This window comes from Labeo rohita, chromosome 13 (genome assembly GCF_022985175.1).
Source record: "Labeo rohita strain BAU-BD-2019 chromosome 13, IGBB_LRoh.1.0, whole genome shotgun sequence".
NCBI lineage: Eukaryota > Metazoa > Chordata > Actinopteri > Cypriniformes > Cyprinidae > Labeo > Labeo rohita.
In genome coordinates this window covers 6,974,380-6,992,047 of record NC_066881.1, presented here as the reverse complement: position 1 = coordinate 6,992,047, position 17,668 = coordinate 6,974,380, and the positions used below count along the sequence as shown (strand labels likewise).

General features: G+C 37.2%; 1 protein-coding gene across 1 annotated transcript in view; it reads right to left on the bottom strand.

Annotated features, from left to right (window-relative positions):
• Positions 1-5,358: 5,358 nt before the first annotated feature.
• Positions 5,359-17,668, bottom strand: part of pkdcca (protein kinase domain containing, cytoplasmic a) — a 35,451-nt gene continuing 23,141 nt past the window's right edge. The window contains exons 3-7 of the mRNA XM_051126792.1: positions 17,351-17,625; positions 17,185-17,264; positions 15,036-15,143; positions 8,344-8,517; positions 5,359-6,516 (exon numbers count right to left, since the gene is read on the bottom strand). Coding sequence (XP_050982749.1) covers positions 6,422-6,516; positions 8,344-8,517; positions 15,036-15,143; positions 17,185-17,264; positions 17,351-17,625 — 732 coding nt within the window. The 3' untranslated portion in view covers positions 5,359-6,421. The remainder of the gene's footprint in view (positions 6,517-8,343; positions 8,518-15,035; positions 15,144-17,184; positions 17,265-17,350; positions 17,626-17,668) is intronic.

The window sequence follows — 17,668 nt, the reverse complement described above, 5'->3', positions numbered from 1 at the left end:
ATAAAATGGCAAAGCTGTGTGTGTGTCCATTTTGTCATTTGGAGCTCTTCCCATCTGGCCGTCTCTCGTATACATCCAGTCAACAGAAGCTCACTGTCTGTGCCTCCTAAAAGACCTTTATCGTTGTATTGTTTCCCCCGCCTCTCTGTTTTTCTCTCTCATCCCCCCGCGTTTCTTTCATGCTGTGATGACCACTGTGTCTGCATTCCTCTCGCATTCCTGCTCCATCACGTTGACCTGCTTTGCTCCGACTCTGCTAAGCCAAACCTCTGAACGCACATGACCGAGACGAAAACTCAAAGCTGCACCACAAACCTGATGTTACACTTAAGAGCATTATTTCATGTTTCTTTACAGGGGTTGTGTCTTGAACAATAACATTTTTTAAACTTTTGAAATAATAGTGTTTTGATGTATACTGTACTCAGGGTTACCCTTATGAAAATTAACCATGGTTTTACTGCAAATAAAACTGAAAAACCATGGTTATTGTAGTTAAACTATGGTTTCCACAAATAAACTATGGTTTTGCTGCACTAACCGTATAGTTTACCCATGGTATTTGTAATAAAATTGTGGTTATACAAATGGTAATCAATACGCAATAATGGTATTGTTGTTAGCTAGGACTAAAACCATAAAAACATTTTCATTACAAAATAAAGTTTATTTTTAACTGATGTATGAAAAATAGCAAAAACTAAATACACTAAAACTTCATAAAACTATATAAGCATATAAAAAAAAAACATAAAATATGACAAAATACACAACAAAGTGATTAAAACTTTAACCAAAATTAAAATGTGATCAGAACCTATAAAAATAAAATCTAAATCTACATATTAACAAAAACGGTTACACTTTATTTTGATTTTGTAGACATTCTATTAACTATAAGTAACTTTGCAACTACATGTCAACTAATTCTCATTAATTTGCAACTACATGTCTACTACCTCTCAGATCAGACTGTTAGGTTAGGTTTAGGGTTAGTAGAATAAGTTGCCATATACTTGCAAAGTTCAGAAGAGTGTTAGAAGATATTAAGCAGACAATCTACTAATATTTTAATGACTAGCTGACATGCAGTTGCAAAGTTACTTACTGTTAGAGTGTCTAAAGTGGACTATTAAAATAAAGTGTTACCACAAAAACTATATAATATAGCTGCCGGGGTTCAAGTGCTTTAAGGCATTTAAGGAAAAAGACATTACATATTTTTTAGGTAGCCTGCACCCACCTAGATCAATTATTTAAAAAAGCTTTTTTGGCAAATATAGGTAATTTGACACTGAAATATTTCAATGTTTTTTAAAAAAAAATTTTTGTTGTTGTTGTTTATGTTTATGCATGCTTGTTTAGAATCACCTGTGGCATGTGCTTACCAGGTTTCTTGAATTTTAGGCTATAAAGTTTAGGCTTTATAGGCTTTTGGTTATATTTGGACAGGCCCCTTTTCTACACGACACCGTTATAGCTTCCTAAAGGGTAAATTTTGACATTTTTTGATAATTATTGACCTAGTTTGTCCAGAGAATTGCGCTGCCATGTTTTTTTTCCAGATTGAACAACAACAACAAAAAAGCTAGGACTAATTTCCAAAAGTAGCTCTTTTTTTTTGTCATTTTTCTCAATCATTTAACAGACAGATTGATTGACAGCAGTGGTTCTAGAGGCAAAGTTGTTTGGAATGAAGAGTTCTATCATATGATATGAATATTGCGCATATGTGTGAAAAAATGTGATATTGCCCCCCAGTGCCCAATTTCTTTCGAATTTCTCACAGACCTTTGGGGCCATAAGTCAAACAGGCCTGCCAAGTTTTGTTCCAATCAGCCTCTGCTAACCTTCATCGGCCAATGGTGGCCATGTTTTTTTGAGATACGCAAAAGAAACTTACAGAAACTTGTGGTACTTTGGACCAAGACGTGCACAGCGATTTTCAGGTCGATAGGAAAAATGGTTGCAATTGTGATTTTTTTTCCCCTGTGACCTCAGATTAAGCTTTTACATAGGTGTTCTGAGTTTGGCGAAAATATCTCATTCCGTTCAGGAGTTATAAGAATTTTACTAAAACTGGCCCTGTCCCTTTCGAGGATTTTGGCATCCCTTTGTGACGGTGAGTCAAAAGTTCAGCTTTTTTTTAAATAGTTATTGATATTCACTGTCCAGAGAATCTTTCTGCGACTGACGATTTAGGAGTTATGAGCAATTTCATACTTTTGTTTGCTGTAACGCCTCAGTCAGGCCGATTGGGGTGAGCCTTGGTGACGTTGTAGGGGGTGTGAGTACTACCATCCGTCCAAGTTTCAAGTCTCTACGACTTACGGTTTGGTCTGCACAATCAATTTTATGTGGAGATTGCTGATCCTTGGTCGTTCTAATAATAGGGACACACAAACATGAACATGAACATTTACTGAAAAGTATGGTTCTAAAGACTTATAATACAGTGCAAAATTGACTACTTTTATTATATTTTTATGACGCTTTTATGGTTTTCAGATTCATTTACCCATGCCTCATAAGGGCTTTTATTTCTTGGACACAAGGTATTTACATAAAGGCCTTAACGGCAAAATAGCAAAACAGCCTGTTTAGTTCAGAAGGTCAGAGAAAGGGTGGAAAATGGTCATAAAAAACTCAATTATGAGTGTTACTGGTGCAAAACAAGAAAAGAAGTGGAAAAATATAATAATAAAAGACGATATGACTCCTATAAATGGACAGTTCACCCAAAAAATGAAAATTGAACCCTTAAGTTGTTCCAAACCTCTATGAGTTGCTTTATTCTGTTGAACACAAAACAAGATATTTTGAAGAATGTGGTAACCAAATAACTGATGCTCCCTCATTGACTTCCATAGTGTTGGGGGGAAAAAAACCTAGAGAAGTCAACTTTTTGGATATCCACATTCTTTAAAATATCTTCTTTTGTCTTGAAGAGAGAAGAGAGACATCCATGTAAAATTCAGTATGACTAACCCTGCCTAAGGTTTTGCTAATGTGCCAGTTGGCGTTCACTCCACATAGTGAATTTCTTCCATTGCTTTATTATATTGGTAGAAATTCCTTCCACTTTAATGAGTCACTGTAGTTGGCATGATATAATGAATGATAGCAGCACTGGGACATGTGGATTTAAAGGGATAGTTCGCAAATAAAAACTGTCATCATTTAATCACCCTCACCCTCGGGACCAATGAAACACTCGAACAACCCAAATGCAGAAAGGTGGACGTTTTCTCCTCTTTTCAGAAAACCACTACGTGTCACAGCACTGAGGTGACTTTTTAACGTGGGGTCTGTCTCTCATTAGCAGGTCTGCAGCTAACCCACAATCCCTCTCACCCTTTCTTCATCTCTAAGCCCTTCTTTCGCCCCTTCTCTCTCACAGCCTGGAGCCGTGCCTCAGGAAAAGCCATAATCCCTCAGGCCAATAGAAGACAGATGCGTCTCTCTCTCTCTGTCTCACTTTCTCTCCTTATCTCTAAGTCTGACACATACACATTAACACACACTTGAGCGCCACACACCCCTTTCTAAAGATCTGATCCGCCGTGGGTTTTCAAGTCTTTGTGGTTCCATCTTTCTCTATCAGTCACGATGTAGAAATGAGCTTCCGTGAAAAGAGGATTTAGACGGTGGCATATGGAGAGCAGCTGTGTGTCAGGAGGTGAACTGGCCCTGATTGTGTACCTGCTGAGGACCGCTGGGAATGTTAGGCTGCCTTTCTCGCTCCGCTGGACAGAGCAGGTGATTCGGGTTAACAAATTACTCTGTTAACGGATGTTTATTTGATCTTGGTCTCAGGATCCTTACAGGAAACTGGAACAGGAAGTCTACAATCTCTATGCAGGTGTTTGTCCAAATCAACAAACAACGAAACAGCAAGCACCTGTTTATCTCACATACAGTATGGCCTAAATTTATCAAGGGTTAAAGGCTTCTGCTCTTCTCATTTGGCTGTGCTGATGATCTGTTTACTGTAAACAGGCTTTTGACTTATAGTATGAAGTCTAGTCCACTTTGAAGCTTACTTTGGTCAAGAACCAACCACTTAGACAGGAAGAGACCATCTGACAGGCATTCACAAGTGGCCAAACAATTTATTTTCATTTTTAAAAAATTGAAAAACAAAATATTGAATTAGAATAATTAGAATAAATTAGAATAAAATACTGATACGATGACCACAGCTACTGAAAGAGCTTACAAGTAGCGATCTGTAGGAATATGTGCATAAAATACCGTCTATGTTTGCTGCTGTCCACCATGTTACCATTACTGGGTAACACAGTTGACAGGTAACTTTTTTTAGTGTTTTGGGCCTATACTCAACATAGAAGCCTAGAACTACTGAGCATATGGTATGTTTAGAAATATATTTTCATTAATAAAATGTTTTAGTTAAATTGTCTTGTTAAAATTTGCAGCAATAATACTTGTGTAACACTGTTGACAGTCAGTTATTCCACTCTTGAACACAGGTTTGCTAGATTAACCAATATTAGGGGAAAGAGAGAGAACATAACTTCTAGTGTTTCATTCATGTGCTTCTAGAGGAAATATCATCATACTATGCAAATTATGTGAGAATGGGACAAACCATTCCTTTTTGAGGGGGGGTTTTCTAGTGGGTAACTTAGTTGACAATGGTTTTTCGGACACAAACAAAACAAGTTCACAATAAACACTTATTTTTGAAGCACACACCCAAATGTCTTGATAACCTAATCTAACTGAAAGCAAAACTATGAAATGAATTTATATTTGAGGTAATTTTCAAAAATAAAAATACAATTTTGTACTAGAAAATTAAGCATCTGGGCTTTATATTGATGAAAATATATTAAAATTATACTTCATGGATATGAGATGTACCCACAAATATAACACAATTTGTTGTGTCGGCTCAAAATAATTTGTTACCCTGCTGTCTTAAAATTTTAAGTTCAGTCAACTAAATTAAGTTTAATCAACTTTAAATGTTAAGTTGTACTAAGTAGCAACTTAGATATTTATGTTTTCTAAACTTAACAAATGGGTAAGTAACCCAGCTGCCTTAAAATTTTAAGTTGATTCAACTCAAATATCTAAGTTGTCACTTAGTATAATTTAACATTTCAAGTTGAATAAACTTTTTTGAGTTGACTGAACTTAAAATTTTAAGGCAGCCAGGCTACAAATTATTTTAAGTTGACTCAACAAATTGTTTTTTACAGTGTACAACCGTTCTGCATAATCAAAATAATGGGGCTTCCCATAGTCCAAAATATGTATATAAACAATGTGGTTTTGTAGCAGAAAATTGTCATATTTCATATTTTTATTCCCTTTCTAACCCTGAAAATATTGTAATAACACAAAAACATGACCAAAACACAATTTTAAGTCTCATGACTTTATATTTCCATATAAAAATATCACTCTCATATACAACACAACCATAAGAAAACATGTACATGTACATCTCAGTGCTTTCGCTGAAAGCAGAAAACTCTTGAACTCCTTCACCTGTCAAGTAATAGATTGACATGACATTTCCTTGGGAAACTTTATCACACCACAAGGGGATTGGCTGACTAACCATCATTCACCACCATCAAACAATGAAGTACCACAATTAACCTCTCAAATGTGTCATTACGTTTTGCCATTGAAAACAATAACAAAAAATCAAAACAAAACATGAAACGCTTTAAAGACAAGACCAAAAAAAGGAAAAAGAAATCTTTGATTTTTTATATATATATAATTTTTTCAGATTCGCTGCTGACTTGTTTGTGTTTCAGCAAACTTCAACCTTTAAAAATGATTTCATAATTTGGAGGAAGTGTTTTCATCCGTTAAACCAATAAATTACTTGTTTAGACCAGTCTGAGTGAACATTTGGAATCAATAGTCAAAAGAATTTGTTTTACATTAGCAAATGTTTGAAAAGATTTCAAAAATAAAGGAAATGCTTTTAAAAGCTCAACAAGTAGACCCTGTTTCACATGACAAAAAGTGCTGAATATCAGAGCAAATAAAGGAGGATTCTGTGTGGGCAGAGACAAAAAGAGAATCAATGACAGATTGAGAGAAAGAAAGAATAAAAGAGATATTGACAGGAGATCTCATTAAACACACACACGTTGCCGTGACAAGCACAAACAGCCTCTCTGCATCTCTGCCAGTTACACAAACACATTCACAGTCCAATCCCAGGTTCAGAGAGGCAGTATTGCACATAGTTGATAGTTGACCTCCGCCTGAGCGAGTCTCGAACTTCCTGAAAGGTGCTTTCTCTTTTGACCGTCCTCCCAGAATCCTGAGCAACATGCCCTCAGGAAAGACGGCACATGAGCGTCTTCAGATGGAGACGATCTGGAGTTATGGATGACGTCTGATCGCCGCTGTACGGCGTTATCTTATCTCAGCTCTCAACTGCTCCCAGTCGTATGTACGCGAGTTTACCTGGAGCCGTGGTCATACTGGCTGCACCGGTTTTGAAGAGCACAAGCTGATGACCTGCAAAAAGCAAATGAAGAACAGGCTGTGAGAAAGAATGGCCATTTCCTGCTACAAAACAGCAGACGGAGAACAGGACAAATGGGATGGACAGGATGTGCGGAACAGGAAATGGGAGAAAGAGAAATATGAGAGTGCTGTGGATGTACACCATCAAATTTTAGTTGAAACATCTCTTGAGCTTTGAAAGAGTAACTTCTGAGCCATAAAATGTTCCACTTGACTATAAGAACAGAGAGAATATGAGAGAAGAGACAGGAATGAGAGTTGGGGTGTGAGGAGTGGACAGTCATGGCAGTTAGAGCACTCATTAGGACGAGATTTATCCTTTAACAAAGAATGTATATTCACACAAATCCATGCACATAGTTACATTAACACAGAGCTACATACTACAGTGGCTGTGCTCCAAAACCTAGTAAGCTGCCTTGCTGTCTACTGTCTACGGAGGCAGCTGTCTCTAAAGAAATGAATCATCACAAGTGACCGGTTTGAAATACTTAATAATAATAATTGGATAAGAATGCTTTTGGGGAACGCACCCCAGATTAATTTTTTACCAGAAGACTAGTAGTATGGTGCGCTAACCAAGTAAAGCCAAAACAATTTTGATCGCCATCTGGTGGTTAACTGCAGTATAAGTCATAACCCCTGCCCTCTTTATGTAAACAAGTAGGACGTAAGCCAAACTAAATAAATCAAATTACACTTCAGATGAATTTTTATGCAAAGATGGTTTCCATCATTTTAGGTGTTTGCTTTTTCTGATAACTTTGCTTTTATGATGCTATAAAAGTGTCATGTGAGCTTGATTGTGAGTCTTGATTATGAGCTTGTAAGTGGGTCTGCGGGAGTTTGATTATAGCACTTAAACACGGAAAAGATCCAGCTACTACGCAGACTCAGGCTTCAAATGAATCACTACTGAGCAGACACAGGCTCAGAAAGAATCACTACTGCACAGATTCAGGCTCCAAATGAATCACTTCTGCGCAGACTCTGCCCCAAAATGAATCAGTTCTGGGCAGACTCAAACTCTAAATGAATCACTACTGCGCAGACTCGGGCTCCAAATGAATCACTACTAGGTAGACTAGGCTACAGATGAATCACTTCTGTGCAGATTTGGGCTCCAAATGAGTCACTACTGCTCAGACTTCAACAAATCACTATTCCACAGACTCTGGCTTCAAATGAATCACTACTGCCTAGAATCAGGCTCCAAATGAATCACTACTGTGCAGATTTCGGGCTCCAAATGAATCACTACTGCACAGTAGTGCACAGACTTTAAAGGAATCACTATTCCACAAACTCTGGCTTCAAATGAATCACGACTGTGCAGTCTTTGACTTCAAATAAATCACTACTGCACAGACTCTCGATTCAAATAAATCAGTACTGTGCAGACTCAGACTTCAAACGAATCACAATTCCAGACTCTGGCTTCAAATGAATCACTACTGCACAGACTAGGGCCCCAAATGAATCCTGTCTGCACAACTCCAAATTATGTCATCAGCACAAGATGACAGCAGCCATATTGGAATATTTTAGCTTCACTTTTCTATAGTGAAAGAAAATCTTTTTTTACGGTCTTTGGTGCTAACATAGTAAATTTTTCAATGGGTTTAGTAGTTACAAAGTAATTACTTATTTCTGCATTACTTATTTCTCAGTCACTTTAGACAAAAGCAACTGCTAAATGAACAAATGTAAATGTCAATGAAATCAGAAAAATTACTTGATGTAAATTTCATCATGTCTAGTTAGTATAATGTACTGAGCAGTTCTATGCATAAACAGAGCGACACTGTGCAGCATTACCTGTCCAGGTGCTCTGATTGGTCAGGACGAAGGCCCGGCATTGGGCATGGCTCTCACACACGTCAATAGCTTCATCGACGCTGAAGACTGACAGCAGGCATCCGTCGTGCTGATAGGACGGCCAGCAACGGTAGTTTTCTGCTGCTATCGTGGCATCTGACACACGTTTATACTCTGTCAAAAAAAAAGAAAGAGGAATGAGATCCAGGAAAAGACGTTATTCTAATGAAAAATAAACAAAACACTACAGTTATAAATATATGTTATTTCTACAAAATACCTAACGGAATTATTTTATTTTATTTTATTTTATTTCTTCTGTTCTGAATGTCACTTCTAAGTAAATCTTTCATGTTCAATACTCTCTGGCCAGACTGACGGCCCCATGACAGAACTAACACACTGCTCCATAAATCAAATGCATAACAACTGTCCAAGAAAAGCATAGTGTGTGTGCGTAGGAGGTTAACACACAGCGAAACAAGATCCTTCATTGTGTGAACACAGGGGGCTGTCTTGTTCTCTGACGAGGGAAATCTTCAGGCTGTTGTTAGTCAGAGTTTGACATGTGTCTTCTGATTCCGCCTTTATCTTTTGCTTCCTCAGTAACCCACTCACACACACACACTTTAAACGCCACTCAATGTGACCCCGACCCACAATAAATGCCTCCGTCACAGCAGCCACAGTCAGAGGGAGGCCAAGAGAAAGAGAGAGCAGATAAAAAGAGAGAAAGGCAGATAAATAGAGCGATGTGAGGAGTGATGACCAAAAGAAAACTAAACTAACAATGTCCCTCCCATCTGTCCCACCCACACGTTCATCTGCCCCATCTCTCTTGTTCTGTCACTTATCACTGCCCTGTCAACTCTTCAACAATGCAGTACATCACTGACCTAAAGAAACCAATCCTGCTTTGAAACCCAGATAACATTTCAGGGAAAAAAAAGAAGGAAAAAAATCTAGACAGTTTACTATTTTATTTTATTTTATTTTATTTTTAATTTTGATGAATATATTGTTGCAAAATACTAATACCTCCATAGATCCTACCAGCATGTCCCAAACAGTAATTTCTCTCTCCAAATGAAACTTAAAAATGCTGTAATAATCATAACCAATAAGCACATGTTAGATAATATATAGCAGAACTTGTGAACAAATGAGATTTAATTATAGATGAGGTTAAATGGAGACACATCCTAATCGATTGTCCATTATAATGTCACGTCTGGTTATCAAGGCTGTATGATATTGCACTAACGTGGACGGCAGAGACATGAGTTCAGTGTACTCTAAGACGTCAACATAACTAATGAGAAGAGATGTGTGAAGAACAGACCACTGTAACGCTGCCAACTTTCTCCTCACAGCAGCTATGATGGCCAGATCTTAAATGTGTGTTTTTTGTCATAAAAAGCACAGCTGTCTGTTTCTCATCTCGGTCATGTTGTATCAAGTCAACATTACAAGACGTGATTCACATTAACACAACATTGTGTTTGTAATACTGAACGTATGACATTACATTACTGAAAAGGGGCAGCTGTTCTCTCTCAGATGAGAGAAAGAATATATGTAGCAGCCTGTATGAATTCAACAGCTGCGAGCAGCTCGATTTGATAAAAACGGGCATGTAGGAACAATCTGAAAAGTGTGTGTGGAAGGGGCACATTATGCAGCAAAACAAATATTCATAACAGGATATGCCATTCGCACTTAACTGATTTGCTGAAAGGCAGACTTTGGTAAAAAGTCACTAACCGTAGTTACATTTCTGAGAACTGAACCAACACTGAACTGACTTGAGGGAAATAATGACACTATTGTCTTTCAGAGCTCGGAATTGTTTCCATATCTAATTTTCCATATTTGATTCTGCTATTTTTACCATCTTTACAATCTGCATTGTATAAAAGTGACTTGACTTTCACAATTTACTTGTCTTTAAAGTGGACATATATTTTGAAAATCTGACCTTTTCCGCGTTTAAGTGCTACAATCGGGTCTCTGGTACATCTACCAGCCCAGAAAATGTGAAAAAGAACAACCCAGTAACTTCGTTCTGGTAAGCCTTTTTCTTCAAGCGTGTGAAAAAACGAGCATGTCAGATTTCACTCCCCTGTGACATAGAAAGGGGATTTTATTATAACATTACCATTCTTTAATTGTGCATGTTTCCACTCACGGCGCTGCCATTTTGTTTTCATAAGCAACAATGGTGTACAGTTCTAACACCATGTTCGAAGAAATCATGCTAACTGTTCTGTCTTTGGCTGCACAGAACATTATTTAGAGTCCCAGCCTCAGAAGAGACAAGAAAGCAGTGAAGTTATTGATTTATTTACTGTATATTACACTGCTGCCGCACAGATCTAATATAAACATGTGATTTCTTTCCCAGCTGTTTTCCTTCACAGACATTACTGACCTTTTTTTCGAACTCCTGTGTGTTTTTAACATAAACTTGTGTGTATATGACAGTTTAAGCGCAATAAGACATGAAAGAGAACTTAGTTTAGTACTCACATGCTGTGTGACAACCGCTTTTAGCGTAAGTTCTTCAGATGTGTGCGTTCAGAAAACCGTGCAGGGTTGCCAGGTTTTCACACCATAACCTGCCTAATTGCTACTTAAAACTAGCCCAAAACTAGCCCGATTTTGTTTCGAGGAAGGTCCCCCGTTAAAAATCGCGTTCTGGGGTATAAAATACACATTTTTTTGTCAGGGTTCTCCTCGTGAATTCACATTTCAGGGGCTAAATATGACATTATTGGGGTCGCTTTAACCCAGGGACATCAAAATCTACCCACAGCAACAGTGTAGCCCATTTTCGCGGAAAAACTGCGGACTTCGCAACACTGAAACCGTGTATCAGAAGTTTAAACTTATGTGGCTTTAAAACGCATGATTTCAGCACGACAGACATGATAATCAAAGCCAAACAGATGTTTTTTTAGCAGAATATCTAATGTACAAGCTATAAAGGCACAGCTCTATTCTGGAAAAGGGGGCGGGGAGCAGCAGCTCATTAGCATTTAAAGAGACAAGCAGTTAAACAGTGTGTTTCTGCTTTCACTCAAAATAGGCATTTTCAAAATGATATAACAAATTACTTGTGGGTTATTTTCAGCTTAAAATTCACAGACGCATTCTGGGGGCACCTGAGACCTGATATTACATCTTGTAAATAAGGGCATAGTAGGTCACCTTTAAAGTATCTGAACGCAGCACATTGTGACAAGACCCAGCAAGCAAACCTGCATCACATACTCATCTCAAACTGAGTTGCTGACAGTACTTTGTGTGACGTTCCTTTTTTTCATGCTAATGCACCATTAATATGATCGTTAAAGACCGTTGAAGGACGTCTTTGATTACACGCCAACCGCCGGTCAACCGCGCTGAAATCCAGCCAGTCTGCGTTTTCACAATCCACACGCGGCTCTTTTACAGTGTGCAGTTTAGAAGTGGAATGGCGATGGATACATTGTCATGGACCGCATGCTTCTGGCAAAAATGCTGACAATGTGGTCATGTATGTGTAGGCTTTTACGAAAAACGATCCCAGGGTAGTCCACTTTGTGGACAGGATATATCAATCGGAGACCTGTCAATATAGCACTGGTGCATTGCTATGAGGTTTGTAGATGGTTCTGGAAAGCATCTATACTGTTTGAGAAGGTTGTAACATAAACTCAAGACCTCATTCGCAGGATTGTGACAATGGGCCTGATTGAAGGAGAACAGCCTTTAAAAGATGTGAGTTAACTGTGTACTACAAATGTCTTGAATACTAGGCTGTAAATGTCGGAATCTCTGAGTCTCATTTTCCCTCTCTCGCTCTTCAGGGATATGGCTGGATGAGCTTTACTGACATGATTCACTAATTCTCTCCGGCTCTGAATGAAGGTCGCTGGGCAAGCTGCCCTCGATGAGCTCTTTCTGATGAGGAAGCGCAGTGGGATCGAGGAGAGCGAGAGCCGCACGTGGCAACTAAGTGGAACTAGAAGCCAGTAAATAAGAGCAACTATTAGACTCTTTATTGCCCTAATTAATGCTTTATGGAGCTCTTGCTTTCTTTGAATGTTCCTGTAAGACGCAGGAGAAATGAGAGAGGAGGTGATGTAGTGAGCCAGAGGCATGCTGGGCTTTTAATGTGTGTTGGGCAGGAGTGAATTCCACAGGGAAGCCCTGTCTGTATCCATGCAAACTCAAAGTGCTGCCAGAAGACCCTGCTTTACATGAATACTTGCAACACCAGAGAAGTGTCCCGTCAATGTACTGCACACTAGACTAGACTAAAGATTTTGAAAATGACGTTAAGTATTAAATATTAGTGGTCAACCAATGTCATTTATTTAATGACTGATGCCAAAACCAATAACTAAAGCAAAGAATGGCTGATATAATGCCAAAATGTATATAAAATACTGTTACAAATACAAATCTGTACGGTTTCTGTACAAGGCAGCATTGTAATGTTTTCCATTTTAAAATATTTTAAAATCTAATTTATTCTTAAATTTCCAGTAGCCATTACTCCAGTCTTTAGTGTCACAAAAAACACTTTAAAAACAGTTGTGCTGATTAATATTTTTGAGGAAACATACTACAATTTTTCAGGATTATTTGATAAATAGAAAGCTGAATAGAACAATTATTTGGAACAGAAATCTTTTTGTAATATTATGAACACTGTATTTACTTTTATTGAATAAAAAAAAGTGTGTGTGTGTGTACGTGTATACAGTTAAGGTCAAAAGTTTACATACACTTCGCAGAATCTGCAAAATATTAATTAGTTTACCAAAATAAGAGGAATCGTACAAAATGAATGTTATTTCTTTTATTTAGTACTGACCTGAATAAGATATTTCACATATAGTCCACAAGAGAAAATAATTTAATAAATGTAATAATTTAAATGAATAATTTATGAAAATGACGCCATTCAAAAGTTACATACGCAATACTGTGTTACCTGAATGATCCTTTTTTTTTTTTTTTTGGTGGTAGTTGTTCATGAGTTCCTTGTTTGTCCTGAACAGTTAAACTCCCTGCTGTTCTTCAGAAAAATCCTATAGATCCCACAAATTCTTTTTTCAGCATTTTTCTGGATTACAGAAGGTTCAAACACAATGTATTAAGAGCCAGGGGTGTAAACTTTTGAACAGAAAGAAAATGTGCACATTTTTCTTATTTTGCCTAAATACCAAGTAGGCTTAATTTACTCTAATCTTCAAATTCAAAAAGTTTTCACCCCCCGGCTCCTAATGCATCGTGTTTCCTTCCAAAGCATCACTGAGAGTTTGAACTTTCTGTAATAGTTGCATATGAGTCCCTCAGTTGTCCTCAGTGTGAAATGATGGATCTCAAAATCATACAGTCATTGTTGGAAAGGGTTCAAATAGACAAAAGTGCTGGAAAAAAAAACAAACAAACAAAAAAAAAACTAAGAATTAGTGGGACCTGAAGGATTTTTCTGAAGAACAGCAGGCAGTTTAACTGTTCAGGACAAACAAGGGACTCATGAAACAACTATAACAAAAAAAAAAAAAAAAACAAGCTGTGGATCATTCAGGTAACAACACAGTATTAAGAAACAAGTGTATGTAAACTTTTGAACAGAGTCATTTTTATAAATTCAACTATTGTTTTCTCTTGTGGACTATATGTAAACGTCTTTTATGTGAAGTATCTTATTTAGGTTAGTACTAAATCAAAAATAACATGCATTTTGTATGATCCCTCATATTTATCCCTCTATTCTGCAAAGAAATTATGGAGTAAAGCAGCATTTTTCATACAGCATTACAAAACTCTTCAATTAAATTTACAGTCTAAAGACAGCAAAGACATCTGATCAAGCCAACGAGAGAGGAAAGAGTTAAATGGCTCTGAAGAAGATGGCTCTTACTTGCTTAACCCTCTCATCAGTCAACAAGTTTGTCTGCTTTAGACTGCCAATGAAGCATAGAGAAGAGCAGGAGAGATAGCACAGAAACAAAAAGAAAATAGAGACAAAATGGTAAAACAGGGGTGGAGCGAGTAGGAAAGTGGCTGAAGTGTTTCTCAGTGCTGAGATGGCTGTTTTGTCCGTCAGGCCTGTGAGGAGCCCCTCTGCTCACCAGTTATATAAACTCTAATCTTCTAAATCTCCCCTCATTTGTCCTTACATGCACACACAAAATCTCCCTCTCTCTCCACACTGACCGAACAACTGTTTAATACCAGCGAGATTCGAGGAAACCCATTCATTGCCAGGATTCGGCTGCCGTCCAGTCATTTCAGAATGACTGTATTTACAAGATGAGCACAGGAACACCATCACAATTACCAGTGGGAAACGGGGGGGTTTTCTTTTTGAGTTTTGTGCGAAGAAAATTGGTGTTGACATGTTTATCTTGTTTTTATATACAAATATTTAAACATTTTTAAATCAAGATACATTTATATGAGAAGCAGTTTTACTTGTTTTCTCAAAATTAAGTGACAATTTAGATTTAGTGATGATTTTGGTGCTAGAACATGATGCTAAGATAAAAAAAAAAAGTGAAAGTCCTGGTAGTCCTGCCTGTTAGAGAATGAACTGACCGTCTTTCTGAATGAGCGTCTAAGCTGGGATCATTAAAAGTGTTCAGTAATATTAAAGGTCAAGGCGTTTTTTTGGTATGAACCGGGTCACTCACCTGTTTTATGTGTCTGTGTGTTATTCTTGAGGTAATGCCCGTTCCTGTAGATATCCAGCACTTTTTCGAGCTGAACCAGAGTCTCGTCTGTGCCCCATATCAGCTCTCCTGAAATACATTCATACAGCATAAACAACTTTATAATTACTTAACAGTTTACATTTTGTCATTAAGAAAACATGTCTATATAGTGATGCTGAAGTGGGCGTTTCGTGACACTGGGAGAGAAAGATAGGATCGAGGCCGGACCACCCACGCTACCCGTGGCTTCACGGACTGTTGTGTCCCAGAAAAACAGATTTCAAATGCTATCTGACATGCCATTATACTGATGAACATGACGATAGAGTGCATAAGGAAAGGAATTAAGGCCAGAGACAAAAGGCATCTGGGAGAGACTGAAAGAGAAATGCTGGGATGTGAAGACGAGGAATGTTTGTAGAGGATGTTTGAGCAAACCTATGCGTCACAAAAAAGCATTCCTTGACACTTATGTTTTATTTCCAAGCTGAAAAATTTAGGAGTGCATTGAAAAGATTTACGGTGAAATTAAAATGCATCAATTAATTTGTGTTATTTCTTAATAACACATATTAAAGTGATACAAGGAGGCACTTCCGTGCAAAAAAACACCAGGGTTTTAAATATTTCTGCTTCAAAATGTCTTTAATAATTACGTAAATACTGTATAAACTATGTGTGTGTGTGTGTGTGTGTGTTTGTATTAAATAAAGAACAACATGTTAATAAGTTAAAGTATGTGCGTAGTCTTTCTTTTTACAGTTTAAAATAAATTAAATAGCAGATACAGTTTATTGTGTAACCAAAATACCAATAATAACCAGGAAAAAAATTATATATTATAATACGAATAATACATGTCTAATTATAAATAAGGCCAAAATATGGTGAAAATTGGTCAGAATTAACAGTATGTATTAACAGAATTAACAGTAAATAATAAAAAAAATGGTTCAGCATAAAGGTGCAGTGTTTAAGATGTTTGTTATATCCAGAGCTGGGTAGATTGCTTACAAATTGTAGTCCATTACTGATTACAGATTACATGATTAAAACTATAGTTAGTAACGGAATCTAGGTTACTCATTTTAGGTAATGTATTCTGACTACTTTTTTAGCTTACTTTTAGATTACTTTATTAAACTTGTTTTAAATAAAAAAAACGAAACAAAAAAACAATTGAACATATTATATTGATATAAAAAGGTGAAAAGAAATAAAATATATTCCATTTTTGATATGAACATTATAAAAGGCATTAAACAATACATTAGTGAGTTGATAGTGACTAGTGAATTGATAAAAACCAAATAATTAATTAAATCATTAAAATGTATAATAAAAGCAGTTTAAACACTTGAACACTTGAGAACCGTAAACATGTGAATGTGTTCTTAAATTATTCAAATATTAATTTCCTCAAGCAAATGTTATATTTTAAGTGGTTTGCCTGACAAAAATGTTTGGGAATCTCTGCATTAGATGAACTAACATTAACAAACATGAAAACAATTACATTACATGCCCAAAGTCTTCCAGGTTTGAAATAGTTTTGTCCAGACTTCCAGAAACAATAAATTATGAGTAATTTACTGCCATTGTGGGAATAATGTGTATGATTATATGATAATAAGCATTTTAAAATGTAATATACTCTAATTACAAGTACTTTTGAAAACTGATTATGTAAGCCAGCTTACATGTAATCACTTAAAACTTTTTATGACATTACATTTTATAAAACTGGATTTTCTTAGACTTTTTATGGACCTGTAGGGACATTTTTCATTTGCACAAATGCTCCTAAATACATTTTACAGTTCACATAAATCTATTTTTAGTTTAAATGCAAATTAAAGGCTTGCACTGTTGAACACTGAAGATAAAAACAGCTTTAGGTGGTATCGTATGTGGGTTTGCATGGTTTCTAGCTTGTCCAAGCTACTCATTTATGGTCATTAGTGGGTCCAAACTGGCTTAAATAGCTGATTAGCTGACCTACCATCCGCTAGACCTAGTTTTAACTGTTAGAACTGGTAGAACACCCTAGACCAGATACTAAATCCAGCTTAAGCTGATATGACCCACTTTTTCCATCAGAGACCTTAAGTAGTGGAATCACACTCACCTGTAGAGTTGACGATTTTGTCGAGGAGGGGTCTCAGTGCTGAGGGGGCGCTGTGAGGTAACAAGTAGGTGAAGAAAAATCTGGAAAATTTGAAAAAAATATATGTCAGCTACGCAAAATACACAAATGAAGCCCAAGGCACTGATTTGAGATCATAAACGCGTACCTGTAGGCATTGTAGAGGTTTCTTTTTTCATTGATGCCCTCGCAGCGGCCCTTGTGGCAGGGGAGAGTGAAGTTACGGGCAGGGAACTCCATGAGACAGTCTGTAGGAGAAGACGGGGAGCAAGGCGTCTCCTCAACACTGGCGTCGTCCAGGTCGGTCACTTTCAACACTCCCCCAACAAGAACGAACTGTCGTGGCCTGAAGTCCAGCAGGGTGACGGGCCCAAGCGGGGAATGGGCCAAATAATGCAGCAGCCTCATCAGACTCAGACAGATCTGTAGATACATACAATTATGTCAGTATGGAAAGCAATATATT